General features: G+C 36.0%; 3 protein-coding genes across 5 annotated transcripts; 2 read left to right on the top strand and 1 right to left on the bottom strand.

Moving 5' to 3' along the window:
* The first annotated feature begins 12167 nt into the window (after positions 1-12167).
* On the top strand, positions 12168-16142 carry LOC145008814 (hevamine-A-like). 3 transcript variants are annotated; one of them, XM_078967424.1, is made up of 2 exons: positions 12168-12302; positions 13840-16142. In XM_078967424.1, exon 2 carries the CDS (start codon positions 15174-15176, stop codon positions 16068-16070), a length of 897 nt encoding a protein of 298 aa, XP_078823550.1. In that variant the 5' UTR covers positions 12168-12302; positions 13840-15173; the 3' UTR covers positions 16071-16142. The 3 variants fall into 3 exon arrangements, with proteins under 3 accessions (XP_078823550.1, XP_078823549.1, XP_078823551.1); XM_078967423.1 differs by lacking the exon at positions 12168-12302 and adding an exon at positions 13088-13749; XM_078967425.1 differs by lacking the exon at positions 12168-12302 and having other exon boundaries at positions 13088-13933; positions 15124-16142.
* Positions 12674-14488, bottom strand: LOC145008816 (hevamine-A-like). The gene is made up of 2 exons (XM_078967427.1): positions 14431-14488; positions 12674-13656 (listed from the first exon to the last, which is right to left on the bottom strand). The coding sequence occupies exons 1-2, from the start codon at positions 14486-14488 to the stop codon at positions 12818-12820; spliced, it is 897 nt and encodes a 298-aa protein (XP_078823553.1). The 3' UTR covers positions 12674-12817.
* A 1226-nt stretch (positions 16143-17368) lies between the features above and the next one.
* Positions 17369-18259, top strand: LOC145008815 (hevamine-A-like). Its single transcript, XM_078967426.1, has one exon. It carries the CDS (start codon positions 17369-17371, stop codon positions 18248-18250), a length of 882 nt encoding a protein of 293 aa, XP_078823552.1. The 3' UTR covers positions 18251-18259.
* Positions 18260-18500: the final 241 nt, after the last annotated feature.

The raw sequence follows: 18500 nt of genomic DNA, 5'->3' as shown, positions 1-18500 counted from the left end.
TGGCTAAAAGATACAGGCGAAATATAAATAGAGTACACAATTACAATTAACCTCCTTTAACTATCAAGAAATCTAATATAGTCTAAATACTTTGACTAATATTCCCCCTCAATCTAATGTCGGGTATCGACTTGTAGCTTGGACGTAAGACTCACAAACCGTTGAGTAGGTAGCGGTTTAGTGAAGACATCCTCTATCTGATCTTCTGTAGAGATATTTTGAATGGATAGCTTCTTATCAGCAACCTTTTCTCGAACGAAGTGAAAATCAACATCATCATGTTTGGTTTGTGCGTGGAAGACTGGATTGGCGGATAGGTAGGTGGCTCCAATATTATCGCACCACAAAACTAGTGTTGTCGCAGTGGGAGCACGAAGTTCATGCAGGAGAAATTCTAACCAAGTAACTTTAACGACAGTATCAGTTAAGGCTTTGTATTCAGATTCAGTGGAGGAGCAGAGACAGTCTTCTGCTTTTTGGCTGACCACGAGACAAGATCAGGACCAAGATATATAGCCAATCCCCCGGGGTTTTATATTCAGAAAAATCTAAATAGATGTGAAAAACACCACCAAAGTTTATTATACAAAATGCTTCTTTTTTATGTGTTTATTTTTAGTTCAACCGAGTTTTTATAAAAACCAGTCGGTTCATTCCGCTTCGAAAATCGACATAAAACGGATGATAGTTGAACCGTTCCTTCTCTGATTCCTGGTCCAACTGGTTTCACCGACCGACTCAAACTGGTTTTTAAAACATTAGGTGTGCGACTATGTAACGGTTGTAACTAGGGATGAGCATACGCAGATACCCGCCTAATTTCGTCAGAACCAGAACCGGAACCAACAGTTCCTGTGAAGTTAGAAACGGAACCAGAACTGGTCTAGATGGTTCCTAAATTTTTGGAACCAGTCTTGGAACTGCGGTTCTGATTCTGGGACCAGGTAACCTGGTTATGTCAATTTTTTAGTTTTGTTAATACAAAATAATTCTTATCCATTGAAACAAAAAGTAAATGCTATAACTAGTTCATTATGATACAAGTTACAAAAAGTAAATGCTATAACTAGTTCATTGTGATGCACGGGGATCAATATTAGGAAGCAAAAGTCAAAGAAATCACAGTACCTTCTTCCCCCAGAGTAAAACTGGTGAATTAAAGCCTCCACCATCTCCAACAAAGAGAAACAACTCTTCACAATCTTCATCTTCATCAAATGATCTTGAATCGGCAACCTTTGTTGTAATACTCTAACGACTGCTACCATCTAGACGAGATTTTCCTTCTCTGGATCGTCAAACCCGTACACCAGCGGCAGGGGCGCATCATCTAGGCACTTTCGGATCTTCATCTTCATCAAACTATATTTTCTTTTTGTAGCGAAATCCTTGTTTCTAAGTTCAGTCGTTTTCCGATAAAAGCAACCCATTTAGAGTTGAAACCGCAAACCGCACCGCATATGCGGTTTGAGTTTTTTGGAAACCGCAAACCGCACCACAAAAGCTCTAAACCGCATTATGTGGTGCGTTTTCATGAGGTCGGTTTGTGTGGTTTATGCGGTTTGATAAATTGTTTCAATTTATAACTTTGGTTGTTATTCATTTCATTTAAACACTTTCAAAATTTATTAATTATATTGCATACCCTTTAAAAGGCATAGATATTGCAAACAAAAAAACCACATAATGTTTTGCTAAGTTGTTATAACTTATGAAATTTGATATCATAGTCTTTTAAGCCTTTACTTACTATATTTAACCATCATGATGTAGAAAAAAGTTATTGGACAGTATGAAGGATTTTGTGATTGGAAACTTTGATATATATATATATATATATATATATATATATATATATATATATATATATATATATATATATATATATATATATATATATATATATGACGTGGTGCGGTTTGAACCGCAGTTTGGTAACTATAAACCGCAAACCGCACCACATAGTGCGGTTTGACAAAATTACAAGCCGCAAAACGCACCACGAAATTCTAAACCGCATTATACGGTGCGGTTTGGTGCGGTGTGGGCGGTTTGTGTGGGTTGCGGTTTTTTTACACCCCTAGTTGACACCACACTAGCCTTATGGGTTTTCCTCTCAACTCAAATTGATTTAATCGCGATGACAATCCGACCACAATTGGTGATGTGGCATGTTTGGTCAACAAAGGAAAAAGTTAATGTGGGGAAATTGGTCAATAAATGCCAATGTGGCAGGCAAAGGCGTAACCGGGTGACCCCTTCACTTTGGCCAAAAAGGCGTAATCGACCCGACAAAACGACTTCGTTCCCTAATAAAGCCACAAAAATAATATAAGGACTTAATGGGTCAACCCTAGAAAGTTCATATGTCGTTTTTCATTTTCCCTTTTGAAAAAAAAGTTACAAATATGATTTATTAGCATGTTACCTCTAAAATTCAATTAGATAGTCCCAACAAATGTCTTAATCATCAATTTTGTTACGACCAATTCGTATAAGTATTAATTATTTTTAAATTTTAATATTTCGGAACCAGTTTCGACGGTTACCCGACGGTTAACAATTCCTAAAAAATGGAAACCGGAACTTGAACCGATCCTTAGCGGTTCCCACTTTTAGGAACCATAACCAATAACCACGGTTCCGGTTTCAAAACTAACAGAGACAGTTCCGGTTGCAAAAGCAGGTACCTGCTATCCGTGCTCACCCCTAGTTGTAACAGTGTTTCGAGAGTAACTTAGGCGTGGGAATGTGGGATGATATACCGTTGCTTCAACTTCGGCCGATGCTACTTGACTATTAATTGTGGCCCAAATATACCCATAAAAAGTGATGGCATCAGGCAGATTGTTTTCCTGGGCCATGGCCCTGCTACCGCATTGGTCGTTATCCCTAAAACTTATTCATTTTAAAAGCTATGTTCTCTTCCCGCTAGTGAGTGTAGTTCCGCTGCCCACGTACTTCCAGTTTAATGGCCAAACATTCACCTAGGGATGATAATTACGATCAATTGAACATCAACGCTCTATTCGATTCCTTGTTTGCTGTTTCCGATTCCGCCTTAACGCCTCGTTCCCAAGTTTAACAAAAGAAAAGAAAAGAAGAGAAAAGAAAGTCACGAGAGAAAAGAAGAGAAAGGAAAGGAAAACAAAATTTTCTTTTGTGTTCCCGAGTTGGAGAGAAATGGAAGGAAAATGAATCATTTTGTTCTTTATTTCCAAATCCTCCCAAATCGGAAGGAAAGTTAGGAGGGAAAGTGATCCTCGTATTTCCTTCCACTTCCTTCCAATTCCCTCCTTTAATGAAACTCGGGAACACCAATTTCTTTTATTTTCTTCTCATTTCCACCCATTTCTTTTCCTTTCTCTCCTTAAGTTGAACTCGGGAACGGGGTGTAATAGACGCCTCATTCGATGGCTTTATCGAATCTAGATCTACTGATTCCCACCAAAACGATGATGATTTTATCGAACGTGCTATTCACCTCTCATCCGTATTGCTCGAAGCTGCCAAGAGATCCGCTCGTAAACGCTCTTCCGTTCATAATGCATCTGTCTGGCCTCTCACTCCGGACCTCACAATCAAGGTACGTATTTCGAGTTTCAATTTGCATGGTCTGTTAAATTTTGTAATTGAAGTGATTTTTGTGGTGTTTATTTATCATGTGATGTTATTAATTTCTAGGTTTTCTCTATGCTTGATACCCAAAGCCTATTCTGTGCCGGGGCTACGTGTTCGTTTTTTAAGATGTGCACCATAGATCCTTTGTCTTATATTAATATTAACTTGGGTACTTTAATACCCAAGATCAAACCCAAGATCAACAACAACAAAGATGCTATGGTATCTACAATGATTCAACGTGTTGGAAGTGCGCTTCAGTAATATCTCTTAATTCCCTCTTGTGATATGGCTCATTTTGTCATTTAATTATATTTGGTAAAATTATTATTGTCGGGTAGTATTTTCTGGAAGCCCTTTTCATTCAAAGAGCATATAATAACTGCCAATTCAATGTATGATTTACTATTTGCATCCATGCATGCTTGTTTCATATACCCAGTTCTGTACACACAGTTGATGATATCATGATACTCACACGGCTTTATATATAATGAGCTTTGAAGTGTCATAGCTTGTTATTTTTAAGTTCATAGGTTGAGGACAGTTTATAATCAATTTGAGATTAGCGTTTTCAATTTGTGATTACCATTGGGCCTTAGAAGCACGAGGATAACATTGATTCCGTGAGTTTTATATGAATGCATATAATTTTGCATTATGTTGTCTGGTATCATATAACCGTTGTCATTAATAGTTCATTACACTACAGTACGCACACAATTACTAATATCTACTTCTTCAACTTAAGGTCTATTAAGCTTGGTGTAGAGCCGCCTTATATCATCGATGATGATGATGATGAGTGGGGTATTAAGCGGTCCCAACAACTTGAGGAGTCACCATTCTTAACAGGCTCTTGCTTGAGTTCTTTGAGTGCGAATGGTGGTGTACCTGGGTATGTTTTCTTTATTTCGGAATGAATGGATTATTATTGTACAAGTATATAGTATTTTTTGACACTGTATGTTGTAATTGCAAGGTCTCGTTTAAGAAGTTTGCAACTTTACAAAATTAAATTGAAGGATAAGACAACACTTTCGGATGCACTTTCGGCATGTTTATCGGCTTGCCATTCTCTTGTAGAACTAAAATTTGTGGGCATGTAAGTCCCTTGGCTTTATTGATAACTTCTCCCTTCAGTGTGCTTATAGTTGTCAATAGCGACCACAGCGATCGCTATAGCGAATAGCGTAGCGTATAGGTATAGAGGCACTATTGAGTGTGTGCGACAAATAGCGACATTAGGGTCTTTTTTTCATTTTTTTTCTCTTTTTTAAGGGATAAATCAGAATAAAAGTGATTAAGGATGAAGTTTTCAACGTTTTTAGCTAGTTTAATGGTTTGTTTCTTTATTATTTATTGATTATAAATTTATAATAGCTATAGTAGTTGAACATAATAAATATTTTTAAAATTTTTTATGCCAACTATGAGTGTGCTTGTTAATGAGATTGCTCCTTAATTAAGTCTTATAATAAGTCCCTTGGCTTTGTTTCTCAAAATCACGTTTACCTAAAAATTACTGACCTAGGGAAGAATGTAAAGGCTGACCTTTTATTCGCACTTGATGACTGTAGAGTAACTATAAGCTTCATATTGTAGTTTTCTACATTATAAAAGTATAGAGAGAAGACAAATGGCATTTTTGCAATAGTACGCTTTTTACAGTCATCTTGAACTACTAGTTAAATCTTGATATCACTTGTTATTTGTATTGTGCTTTCTGAAATGTCTATTTCTTTTATGAAACACTAATAAAAATGTTTTCTTGATGACAGGATGCATGTTTATATCAGTCGTATACTGGAGGCTGTGAGTAGATATTGTCGCTTGCTAGAGCGTTTTATCTTTGAATTTAGCGGAGGTTTGTCATTTCTAAACTTTGTTGATGGATTTTTTTTTAACATTTGAAAAGACTGTAGAATTAGTTCGATCATTGAGATCTCTTCTCACACGCAATCGCAATGCAGGCAGACCTGATTTGGTAGAAACCTCGGTGTGCAAAGAATTTGTGGTCAACTGCCCTAAGATAACCACTTTGGTTCTGCAAGCATGCGAACTGTTTCCTTCTGAAGCTTTCGAGCTGGTGAAGGTATCCATTGTCTCTCTCTTTCTCTCTCTGGTATTTGAAGAACACATGAATATGTTGACCTTTTAACATGTGAAATTGCCCTGTTGATTATTTATATGTGTTAGTAATCTCCATTGCAGGGGTTTAACGAGTTAAAATATGTTGACTTCTCAAATTGTTATTCACTCACTGGCGCCTTTCTAGAGTAAGTGGCCTTGAACTTTTATTAAATTACATCCCTGATGTCCTTCGACGATCCTTGTTATTTTTTTGTGTTATTTATTAATTAGAAAGAGTCATTTGGTGGTCATATTTCCTATTATTTGGGTGCAAAAATTTAGTGGTTGAAGTTGTAGGAACATAAGGGTTATAAATTATTTTTTTCATTTGTATGTTGTGGAGAGTATTTATAATCATGAGTAACGTTTGTTCGTTCTCCAAACATTTAACATTTAATTGTGTGGTTTTCCATCATTTCACAGGGACCTTGCCACCAAAGGTGGTGGAAATAGTTTGGAGGTCATGATTTTACGTCGGGTGTATAATCTTGATAAAGTAAGAATATTTATTTCCCCTTGTTTCCTTACATCTTTTCCTACTATCTTCCTTTACTAACACATGCCATATATGTGATATTGTGGACAGGTGGAGGTTATAAAGTTTTTGAGAGCTCTTCTTGCAGGAAAGTTCAGGCAACTAAGACATTTTGTGAGTGTGATTTTCTGCTTTGTTTTTCTATTATCGTCGCTTGAATTAGTTTATTTAAGCGTTAATTAAGGTCATAATCAATCAGTCAACTTGTGAAGTTGTGGTCATTTGGTCACTTAAATCCTTTTAAGTTTTAAAAGGTGATTAAACTTGTTAATATTCGCTAAAGTGGTCATCATGACCTACAATAACTGGTTTCCACATTTTTTTAGAGCCAGGTTGCATGTTAGTGCTCGATTCTTATCCATTATATTCTTGAAATCTAATTAAAAAAAATGATGTGAGTCCCTTTCCCTTCAACAGGACATATCCGCAAGCGGTGGTTTAGTAGATACTGGTGACGGCAGTGATTTACGTTATGGTGTGAGGTACGGCGGACAATTTATCTATCTTTGATGTCTGTCCTGTGTCGATCTGTGACTATGTGAATAAAAAAGTTTTATCTTACCAATTGTATATGTCTGTATGTCTTGTGCAGTGACATTATTCCTTCAAAGAAACTATTGAAACAAAGACCTAATTTTTGCCTTGTTAACGAAATCTGTTGAAACAAAGGCCTGATGTCTTGTGCAGTTTCATATGATATCAGGACAGTATGTAGATTACTTCTACTGATTGAATTTGCAGCACTTTTGTTGAGATGAACAATTGAGCATCAACTCTTTGTACTTTGGTGCTAGCTAGTTTTGCTTTTTTTTTTTTTGGCAGATTTGTGTTGAACTTGGCCATGAGCATCAACATAATAATGCACTCATGTTATAATACCTAAACTCACAAAACCTATAAAAGATTGAATCATTTAATTGACTAATCAGCTATGATATCATTAAATGAAGCTTAATTCATCGCTTTACATATTATCATGTTGTTTCCATATGATTTTAAGTAGTTTATTAATATTATATTGTGTATTCTGAATTATAGGATTTTTTTTATTCGATCGAATTAAATAAAGACTGAAAAGGGAGTAAATTAAACGAATATTTGTCGGTGCAGATGACAAAACACGCTTCATCTCTACATACATGAAATGACCATTTCTATTTTCTATTTATTTCAATTTGTTTATAATTTATCAACTATATTAGATTAATTAAAATTTTAAAACTTGTATTATTTTCATGTCTAACTCTCTTCTCTGTCCTCTTTCTCAATTCTAACAATCAACTCATGTCACCACCAACAACCACCTGTTGTCACTACCACTTCAAGTCACTACCATACCACTTCAAGTCACCACCAAATCTAATACTAAAAACAGAATCTGAAACTCAAACCCAAATGAAATAAACATTGATTTTTTGAACTCTAAAACCAAACCAAAATTTGAAACTTGTAAGCAACACCAAATCCTAGTCTAAAACCTTTAATCAACATAGATTGTCGAGATGAAATTGCCAAACCTAAAATCAGTCATAAAATCCCTCTAGCAATTCAAGCACCGGATGATGGAGATGTAGAATCGAAATCCTAGATCCATGTCATGACTTCATTGTCAACTCCGACAACCACCATCTGTCACCACTAGATAAGAGAAGAGAGAAGAGTTGTCAAAATATAGATTTATGAATGGAGTGTAGATCTCAAATCTAGATATAAAAGGGTTGTTGATGGCGTACCCTAAATCACATATCAAACTTAGAAGAGAGAAGATAGGACGGCTGCAAAGGAGTTATTGTTAGTGTACCCTAAATCACATATCTGAACGGAGTTGTTGGAATATAGATATTCGTCTCTCTCTCTCTCTCTCTCTCTCTCTCTCTCTCTCTCTCACACACACACACACACAAGCACACATACAAGGTTATTGGAATATAGATCTTCGTCTCATTTTCCTCTCTCTCTCTCTCTCTCTCTCTCTCTCTCTCTCTCTCTCTCTCTCTCTCTCTCTCTCTCTCTCTCTCTCTCTCGCGGTATCGCACAAGCACACATACAAGGTGTCTGTCTGTGTTCCTTTACTCCGGTGAGGTTACCGACGATTGGTGGTTCGATAGTAGAGGTGATGGTGATGATTTTTAAGAGATGATCTTAAAGAAAGAGGTACAAAGATATATTAGGTTGGGTGGGTAGGTGTGGTGGGGGTGGAATCTATTTTTTAATACCAAATAAATTATAATTAAATTAAAAATAAAATATTGATGCCAATATAGTCATTTTATGTATGGTAAATGATACAACATGTAAAGTTAAACTAACCAGGGATGACGTGTGCAACTTTTAAACAAACGAGAGACGGTCTCTAGCATCGTTAGACGAAAATACCACTGCGTGCAAGGCACGTGGGATACTTAAAATGGAAACCACTAACGACTAACGATGATAGGGACTAACTGTGCAAGGAAATGATAACGTAGGCACGGTCCGAGGTAGTTTTTGAAAAGAGGGATTGGACGTGTCTTTTGAGACATGCTCAAGGGACGATTCATGTAAATTACTACATTAAATTTTATATATTAGACTAATTTATGTAAATGGTCAATGTCGTATAGAGAAGTAGGCAACTTTGGTACAAATTTTTTTGTTATGGTGTTGGTCCCTATAGCTTATGTTTATTATAACATTGGTTCTTATCATTAACATTCTTAGAAATCTAATGATAATTAAAAAGAGATTTGTAACCTATTTTATAATTTAGTAAATATTTATGTTATTAATTTTGTTATATGATATTAATATCTAGAACCCTACCCTCATCCAACTTTTTTTCTCGTTCATCCCTAACGTATTATCCTCCCACCTCAGTTATTCACTTCCTTTCTCGTATTTCCACCATGATGACCACCATTTGAAATGGTTTCCCCACCACCCAATGTGACTCCTCGGTATTTTGAGGTTTAGGGGAGACGAACTGCATTTGGCAATAAGACTAACCGACCCCATTTTTGGACCGGGTCATGCACCCTTTTCTCGGCCGTCCTTAAATGTAGCTCCAAAGATCTGAACATGGGTTAATGGCTTACTTACCATATCTTCCACATGACTTACCATACGAGCTATCTAAAGATGGTTAATGATGGCCATTTGAAATTAGATAAATTGATAGAATTTCATACATGTAGAAGAAGTTGAAACTTGTAGGGTTTATCAAATGAAATCTAATTAGGACAACAAGAACACGCTTTTGAAATAAGGAAGAAGAAGCAAAAAAACAACCCCGTGGGATTTTTCATGGTTATTGACATGTTCTTTGGAGTTTGAAGCAACTCCATAGGTGTTTTATGATGAAAGTATATGAATCTAGCATTGGGTTCGGGGTTTTGTGCATGTTGGGAATTTTCAAGCCCCATGCAAGCTGATTAGTACATTTAGGGACATTTTATGATTTAAGGTTTTAGATCTTTTGAATTGGATAAAGTTGAAAACTTTATCCATTAAGAAACTTGTGGGATCCAAATCTGAAAGTTAGAGGCTTGTACTTAATGGATTAAGTTGTTTTTAAGAATATGAGTTTGGCCACGGCATGATGCGCCTTTTGGGGTCGCGGCATGCTTTACAAAGGAAGAAAACAAATCTAGTAGCAAGAATCCTTGGTGCTGTTAGATCATCTCAACAAGAACACCAACGTTTATTACAAGACATTCGTAACTCTCCTTCTGGATTAGAAGGATTTCCTTTAAAGTAAATGAAAAATGAAATATTTTAAGATGCTCAAGACCTATTTGATGATCCCTATAAATATTTAAATATTTTAAATTTTATTTTGGTGTATACCTTCAATGTAGGGTATTTCGTTTTAATGTTTTTCAAGATTGTTAGTTTTCATAAGTGTGGTTAAATGTATGTGTAAACATTGGGTGTGTAAACTCTTTTATCAAAATTTATTATCAATATTTGATTACAGGTTTGATATCATTATTAGTCACAGAAAATCAAGAAAGATAGTTCAAATTTTGATATGACAAAAGTAGCCAAATTGTCAAAAGATTTTATCAAATGTGTTGGCAATAAATGAAGACTTGACAACCATTATCAAAAGAAAAGAAGAAAAGTCTGAAGACTTGACAACCTATGTGGGCCACTTACAAAGTAAGAAAATAAAAAACAATAGTGAAGATATCAAGAAATTTATCCTATATAACAAGATAAAGATTTCATATTTGAACATTCAAAAAATTTCATTCTCTTAAATGTATAGTTTATGTCTAAGAAATCTCCTAGAGTTTCTCTATCTACCTCATGTTGTTCAAAAACTCTAGATTTCCAGATCATCCTTATTACAAATGTATGTACTGATTGTACGTCGAGTTTAATCGAAAGTGATACTATCTAAAATGCATTTTCCCATTCTTGTTATGTCATTATTTTCTTGAATTTATTTATCCTTTAAAATATTAATTGAAGTTTTTATAGTAAACTTATTGTTATAATCTCGTTGATGCATTTAAGGTGTGTGTGTGTGTGTGTGTGTATATACACACACACACACACACAGGGGCGCAACATATTTTTAAAACCACATTAGCAACACCTTGGTATTCGACATCCGAAGTGTGTCAGGATAGTCAACCTACTCGATGTCAATTTATGCTAAACCACATTAGCAACACCATGGTATTCAACCTCAACGTGTATTGGGACAACCGACCTGGTCGTTGTTAGTTTATGCTATAAGACGTGTTGAATGATTATTATAGAGTATAAGATCATAATTAAGAAGACATTGAACACGATGTAGTAAACACTATAAAGCTACCATCTGGGATTCAAGAGGTGCATACATGTGGAACGAACTACATATGAGACATCAGATTGGGTGAATGTGAGGTATTGAAGTGCTCCGACAAAGCTGCATATGAAGTGGGTTGGAGTAAGGGTTCTCATTATTGGTATTAACTTTTCCTTTTTATCGATGAGAGTGAGAGTAGGTTTTAAGATGACATTCCAGTACTTCCATAATATATTTCTTTTAACATAAAACAATCCACTTGTATGACAGAAAATAGTGACATCAAGAAGATAGCTAAGAGGTCCAAGATCCTTCATGTGCAAGTGTATCCATGATTTTGGTGCGAAAGGTGATTCGTCGATGCTTCAAATGCACATTCATTAGGGGATATAAGGTTACCGTAACCGACTCCATTAATGAAATAATAATTAATAGGTTTAAAGTAGAGTTCATTTTGTGAAAAAAATAGTTCTAAAATGGAAAAATGAAATACATAGGACATTTTATTGAATAAACCCAATTTACGTGGTTAACGACTCCAATAATGAAATAACAACGAATAGGTAAAAGTTACATTTACTTTGATATAAAAGTTTTAGGTCTAAAATGGAAAAAATGAAAAAACATATGGTCTTCTATGGAATAAATACTCTTTTACAATTTCAATATTAGGGTTGTTTGATAGTTGTTGATTAATTTTTTTTAAACGACAAACACACACACACACTATCTACGCTACTCCTAAACTACTTATTTGGTCTCCATGAGAGAGAAAGAGACTTGAACCCTCAACATTTGGTTGAGGGACACCTTTTCTGCAAACACCCGATACTGCTAGGCAACAAATCCTTTGGTAGTTGTTTGATTGATTCAATCTAATTGAGTTATAATGGTTAATTGAGTTAAATCAAACTTCTTACCAAACCTAATAAGAGACATATCAATTTTAATTGTAAGACCATATAAGAGGCTTTTAATTGTGATATAAAACGGTGTTATCAATTGTGAGACCCAACCTATACCTAATAAGAGACATATCAAAGAGCCCTTGTGGACATCATTTGTAATTTTATGTTTGGGTGCAATCTTGAACGTGGATACAAACCTTGGGGTCTAACTTAAACTTTATGCAATTTATCGTCTTTGTCCTGTGTCTGAATACGCGCCTTTCTTTGGTCGTCGTCGAACAACTCAATGTCCGCAACTGCGGCACACTCGCGTTGAAATTTTGAGGTAATTTTCACGCAATTTAGATGTTATCGGTACTGAATAGTAATACTCGGTTTTTTTATTAATATTGTTAATACTATATTTGATAATTTAGTGATTTACATGCTTGAACAAAGTGTATTTAAATGGCTTCTTTCATTTGAGAAACTTTTGTTTTAAAGATTGAATTATATGATATGCATTGCTCTTGCTACTGAAACCTAGGGTTTGGATCTGCAACTAGAGATTGTTAGATATATTTCAGTAACTGCTAGAACATATTCACATTTATATATGGACATTTGCAACTAGAGATTGTTAGATATATTTCACAAATGTCCAATCCCATCCGCAGACCTGACACATTTATATATGGAGCTGTAGTGCACCTGGGTACGTGGCTCTTTAAATAGTGAAGGGTGATAGCAGGGAAAATACGAGAGCAAGATGAACCAGAAAAATATATAAGCAATATTTTATCCTCACAAGGGGTAATTATACAAGTGTTGAAGTTGTACAACCATGGATTTTACAGAGTACTACACATGGGTTTTGATGGAAGAACTGTATCCAGTTTGATCATCATGGTACTTATCCCACAACATAACTCCTCCATATTTTGCAGAACCTTTGATCGCTGGAAGAACTTTGGAAGTTAGGTCACCAACAGAGATATACCCGCTTCCTGCAGCCGTAGGTGATGCAGGCAGCCCCAAGAAAATCTTGGTTGCTGGGATCTCAGAAGTCCACTGTTTCCAAGAATCTTCAAAACTGGTCATACCTCCCGAATACTGACAAGGAGGGTTGTTATAGAACTGAACCCAAACATAGTCAAAAAGACCTGTTTTAAGGGCAGTTCCAATATATGCATCTGGGAAAGGACACTGAGGAGCTGCTGTCAAATATACCTTTTTGCCTTGACTGCTGTATCCAGAAAGATACCTGGCAAGGTCATCCCAGTGTTGGGTGGTTCCTCCTTCGATATCAAAATCGATTCCATCCAAAACAGCTTCTCCAAGAGGACGTGTGGATGATTTCCCTCCTAAGAAGTTATTCCAGAGGTAAGTGGCGACTTGTTTGGCATCTGAAGCAGAGGTGAGGTAGTAGCTCCCAGCTGCTCCTCCAATAGTCAGCATCACTTTGATTCCTTTAGCTTGACATGATTTGATTTCAGAGCTTAAATTGGTGCAGCCATTGCTGTATGGATCGCAGTGACCTGCAAGGTTAATCATGGGGGTTTGACCGTTTCCAAAAGTTGGAAGAAATGCAAGGTTTACGAAATCATAGTTCCCTGTCGAGCATGTCTCAGCCAACGTGCCCTCACCCCCGTTTTGACCCCAGTAGATAGCAATGCCACCAGCATTGATACCCACTGCTAGTAACAACATCATTGAAGAGAGTAATCCTAACTTGTATGTCATCTTAAGCCTTGGGTATGAATGATTGTAAGTTTAGGTAATTGTAGAAGAAGGTAATGATGTTCTTGAGTGTTTGAGAAGTCTGGGTTATATAGTGAAGGGATTGGCCTATTGGCATAATACTAATTTTTGAATATTTTTAGGAAAGCAAGCACCTTGGAGGGCACTGCGTGGAATCCTCTTTCAGCAGACACTTAATTGGTTGAGCTCGTTGGAAAACTTCTGTCTAGTAGCCAGGTGTGTCATGTATTTTGTCTGCATCTTGTTATATGCTTTATAAATGTTCTTAAAAAAGCCATTTTATGATTTCTTAATCCTATGTATCAAACAAATTTGTCTTTGTGCTATTGTCCCTGAGGTGTGGTCTCACGAATATATTCAAGTATATTACCTTGATCACCTTCTCTTGAGAATGCTATATTGTACTTTATGGCATTTACATAGCTTGTAGATTGTAGGAGCCAATAATCAACAAAAATATATCCATCCCTCCCTCAAATCTTATCCCTAGAGTATCGTTCAATATTTACAGTTTCCACTCACTCACCATATGCATTTTATAGTATACCAATCTATTAATATAGCCAGTAATCTATCACATGAGTTTATATCAACCGTAGTGAAAATCATATAAGATACCAATGGAACACTGTCCGTATTAAAATTATTAAAAAAAATTACTTCAGCAGTTGGTTTTAGAGTTTATAGGAATTTTTTTCAGTTTAACCGGTAATGGCACACGATGACAATGAGAATCAAATAAGATGGTCTTGTTCTATTATGTGGCCCCATATACTGGACATTACCTAAAATTATTTGCAAAAACAAAGTTTGGTTGTGGATTTCAAGCCACTTCCTAGAATCCTAGTATTGTTGATTATTGTCTCCAACAAGGCAACAATTTACCAGTCCATGGCATACATACAAGACAACAGAGCATTATGAAGAGAATTTAGTTATAATTAATACATTTATATTAGTACATACGATCATAGGTCAATGCCAATAACAAAGGAACAAACTTGATTATATCAATTTACCCACTAAATTATTATTAAAAAATCATAAAAAATTAATAATTTAGTAGCTAAAGTGATAATATGGTGAAATCCGGTAAATTTGTTTTTTTTTTAAACGGTAAAAAAGTATAATTATTCACTCATTAAGAGTGTAAAAAAGCAAATTTTGTCCGAGATTAAAAAACCATAATATGCTTCATTTTAGAAGATGGGTCTAAATTTAATGTGGCAGACAACAAAAAATAGATAATCCATTAAGATAATTCAACCAATCATTCATGTGTCCACTTCAAGATAATTCAACAGAGTGCCTTACAAGGTGCTTAATCCCTCAAGTAAAATTCAAAGACATTAGCATAAAAATACGCCTTTCACCATTATATAAATGGAACTTGTATTTTGAATCAGAACCACACATTTAACTCAAAGCGCAGTGTTAATTCGGTAACAAGGCAACAATGACATTCTATTCAGCATGTTCTCTTGCAATTTTGGCCTCATTTCTAGCAACACTAGCAGTGGGCTCTAATGCTGGTGGGATTTCAATTTATTGGGGACAAAATGGAAATGAAGGAACTTTATCCGACACTTGTAGCACAGGAAACTACGAATATGTAAACATAGCTTTTCTTTGGACATTTGGCAATGGGCGTACACCAAGGATGGACTTAGCTGGCCACTGTGATCCCTATAGCAATGGATGCACCAAATTAAGCTCTGACATCAAATCATGTCAAGCAAAAGGTGTCAAAGTTATGCTATCTATTGGAGGTGGGATAGGCAGCTACTCCATTGCCTCCAAGGAAGATGCTCAAGAAGTTGCTACCTACCTATGGGACAACTTTTTAGGAGGAGAAACAACTAGTATTCGCCCACTTGGCAACACGTCATTGGATGGAATAGATTTTGACATAGAATCAGGCGGAAGTCAACACTGGGATGATCTTGCAAGGTATCTTTCAGCATATAGCACCAAGAGTAAGAAGGTGTACTTAACTGCAGCCCCACAATGTCCTTACCCTGATGCATGGTTAGGGGGTGCCCTTCAGACTGGTCTGTTTGACTATGTTTGGGTTCAGTTTTATAACAATCCTCCTTGCCAGTATTCTGCGAATATTAGTAATCTTGAAGATGGTTGGAAGCAGTGGACTTCTGACATCCCGGTGTCCAAGATTTTCTTAGGACTACCCGCTGCATCTGAAGCAGCTGGAAGCGGTTTTATTCCTGTCAATGATCTTACTTCCAAAGTGCTTCCAGCAATTAAGAGTTCGCCTAAATATGGAGGTGTGATGTTATGGTCTAAGTATTATGATGATCAAACTGGATATAGTGCATCCATTAAGAAATATGTATGATGTTTTAAAGAACCAATGTTTATGTAATTATTGGTATATCCAACTCTGTTGTTAAGATATTCATATGCTATTTACTACGCTAGTCAAAATTTTCATGGTTATGTTCTACATCTCTGCAGATAGCAACCGTATATTGTACAAAATCCACACATATGGTGATTGTGTTAAATAACATGTAACATTGTTTTAGCACAATCTCTTTGAAAATGATATTATGTATTGACCTTGAAATTTTAAATCTTGAACTAATGTGAAGAGTCGCAGCTGATGTGATTAGTGATAGGTAATATTGTGTATTGATTGTATAGTGTGTGTATTATAGGTTAAAAGAGATCTCTAAATATAGAGATAAATATTACACTAAAGTATCCTCTAGTCTAATACAAGAATGTCAAATAATAGGCATTGAAACAGTGGGGTTTCTTATGTTATGCTCTGTACTTTTGACAAGGTTGTAGAAAGAAGGAAAACTTATTCATGTGTTTAGACCATTACCTAAAGGTGATGAAAATGCTTTTTATTTTCATTTACCATGAACATTAAATTTGTTTCAGGAATTTTTTACTCCACGAATGACATTTGGTTGGGGATTTCATACAACATAAACAAATAACAGAAATGCATACATGGCCAATTAACTTCGGATAGAGCATCATGAGTCAACGAATTTACAATGGAGTAAATGATAAGTGACATCTTAGTACAAAACACAAAGTTCAATTATTTCTGAAAATTAACCAGTTTTATGTCTCGGGTATGTAGTTAATAGTTATGCACTATCATAATTCATTTATTTTTACATTACGAAAAAAAGGAATTTGGGAATGTCAGAGGGCCATTTAGGTCCAAAAGTGAAATGTACATGTAGGACGGTATTACATTCTCAAGAGAAGTTCATCAAAGTAATATACTTAAATTAATTTCTTAAGAGCACAGGTCAATGACAATAGCATGGAGACAAATCTATTTTAATACCTTAGAAACAAACTCATAAAATGTTTTTTCCGGCTAATTATTATATACCAGATAACAAGAAACAGACAAAACAGATTACAAACCTGAGTACCAGCCAAAGCTTTCCAGTTTCCATCAATTTCAACCAATCAAACATCTGCTAGAATAGGATTCAACAGAGTGCCCTCCAAGGTGCTTCATTTCCTTCAAATATTTCAATAAATGGTAACATAAGCATGCCAATAGGCCAATCCCTTCACTATATAAACCAGAATTCTCAAACACTTGAACACACCATTACTTTCTACAGTTAACTCGAGTTACATACACACCCAAGGCTAAAAATGACAAACAAGTTAACATTACTCTGTTCACTGATGTTGTTACTAGCAGTGGGTATCAATGCTGGTGGCATTGCTATCTACTGGGGTCAAAACGGGGGTGAGGGCACGTTGGCTGAGACTTGCTCGACAGGGAACTATGATTTCGTCAACCTTGCGTTTCTTCCAACTTTTGGAAACGGTCAGACCCCCATGATTAATCTTGCAGGTCACTGCGATCCATACAGCAATGGCTGCACCAATTTAAGCTCTGAAATCAAATCATGTCAAGCTAAAGGAATCAAAGTGATGCTGACTATTGGAGGAGCAGCTGGGAGCTACTACCTCACCTCTGCTTCAGATGCCAAACAAGTCGCCACTTACCTCTGGAATAACTTCTTAGGAGGGAAATCATCCACACGTCCTCTTGGTGAAGCTGTTTTGGATGGAATCGATTTTGATATCGAAGGAGGAACCACCCAACACTGGGATGACCTTGCCAGGTATCTTTCTGGATACAGCAGTCAAGGCAAAAAGGTATACTTGACAGCAGCTCCTCAGTGTCCTTTCCCAGATGCATATATTGGAACTGCCCTTAAAACGGGTCTTTTTGACTATGTCTGGATTCAGTTCTATAACAATCCTCCTTGTCAGTACTCGGGAGGTATGACCAGTTTTGAAGATTCTTGGAAGCAGTGGACGTCTGAGATCCCAGCAACCAAGATTTTCTTGGGGCTGCCTGCATCACCTTCGGCTGCAGGAAGCGGGTATATCTCTGTTGGTGACCTAACTTCCAAAGTGCTTCCAGTAATCAAAGGATCTGCAAAATATGGAGGAGTTATGTTGTGGGATAAGTATCATGATGATCAAACTGGATATAGTTCTTCCATCAAAAGTCATGTGTAGTACTTTGTAAAATCCATGGTTGTACAACTTCACTTGTATCTTTTAGTAATTATTATGAACTATTAAGTAATCAAGATATTCCTAAATTTTGTCTATACTGCAGAACATTTTATCTGTTTACACTTGCAGGATATGTCCAGATCTTACAGGTAATCAGTTACTAAAAAAAATACTGCACTTAAGAGTATCCTGCTTTTGGTAGAAGTTAACAGCGAGCATAGGATTTGAATCCCCTTTCAATTGATTAACA

This window comes from Lactuca saligna, chromosome 8 (genome assembly GCF_052625555.1).
Source record: "Lactuca saligna cultivar CGN05327 chromosome 8, ASM5262555v1, whole genome shotgun sequence".
In the NCBI taxonomy this organism is placed as follows: domain Eukaryota; kingdom Viridiplantae; phylum Streptophyta; class Magnoliopsida; order Asterales; family Asteraceae; genus Lactuca; species Lactuca saligna.
Note: the sequence above shows the minus strand (reverse complement) of the source record. Positions and strands in the feature narration are given on the sequence as shown.

Bases quoted from the DNA above. Each gene is read 5' to 3' on its own strand.
- LOC145008815 (XM_078967426.1), top strand. From the start codon at position 17,369: ATGACAAACAAGTTAACATTACTCTGTTCACTGATGTTGTTACTAGCA.
- LOC145008814 (XM_078967424.1), top strand. From the start codon at position 15,174: ATGACATTCTATTCAGCATGTTCTCTTGCAATTTTGGCCTCATTTCTA.
- LOC145008816 (XM_078967427.1), bottom strand. From the start codon at position 14,488: ATGGGGCCACATAATAGAACAAGACCATCTTATTTGATTCTCATTGTC. The intron at 13,657-14,430 runs ATTACCGGTTAA...TGATGTTGTTAC, and splicing joins TCTCATTGTCATCGTGTGCC to TAGCAGTGGGTATCAATGCT.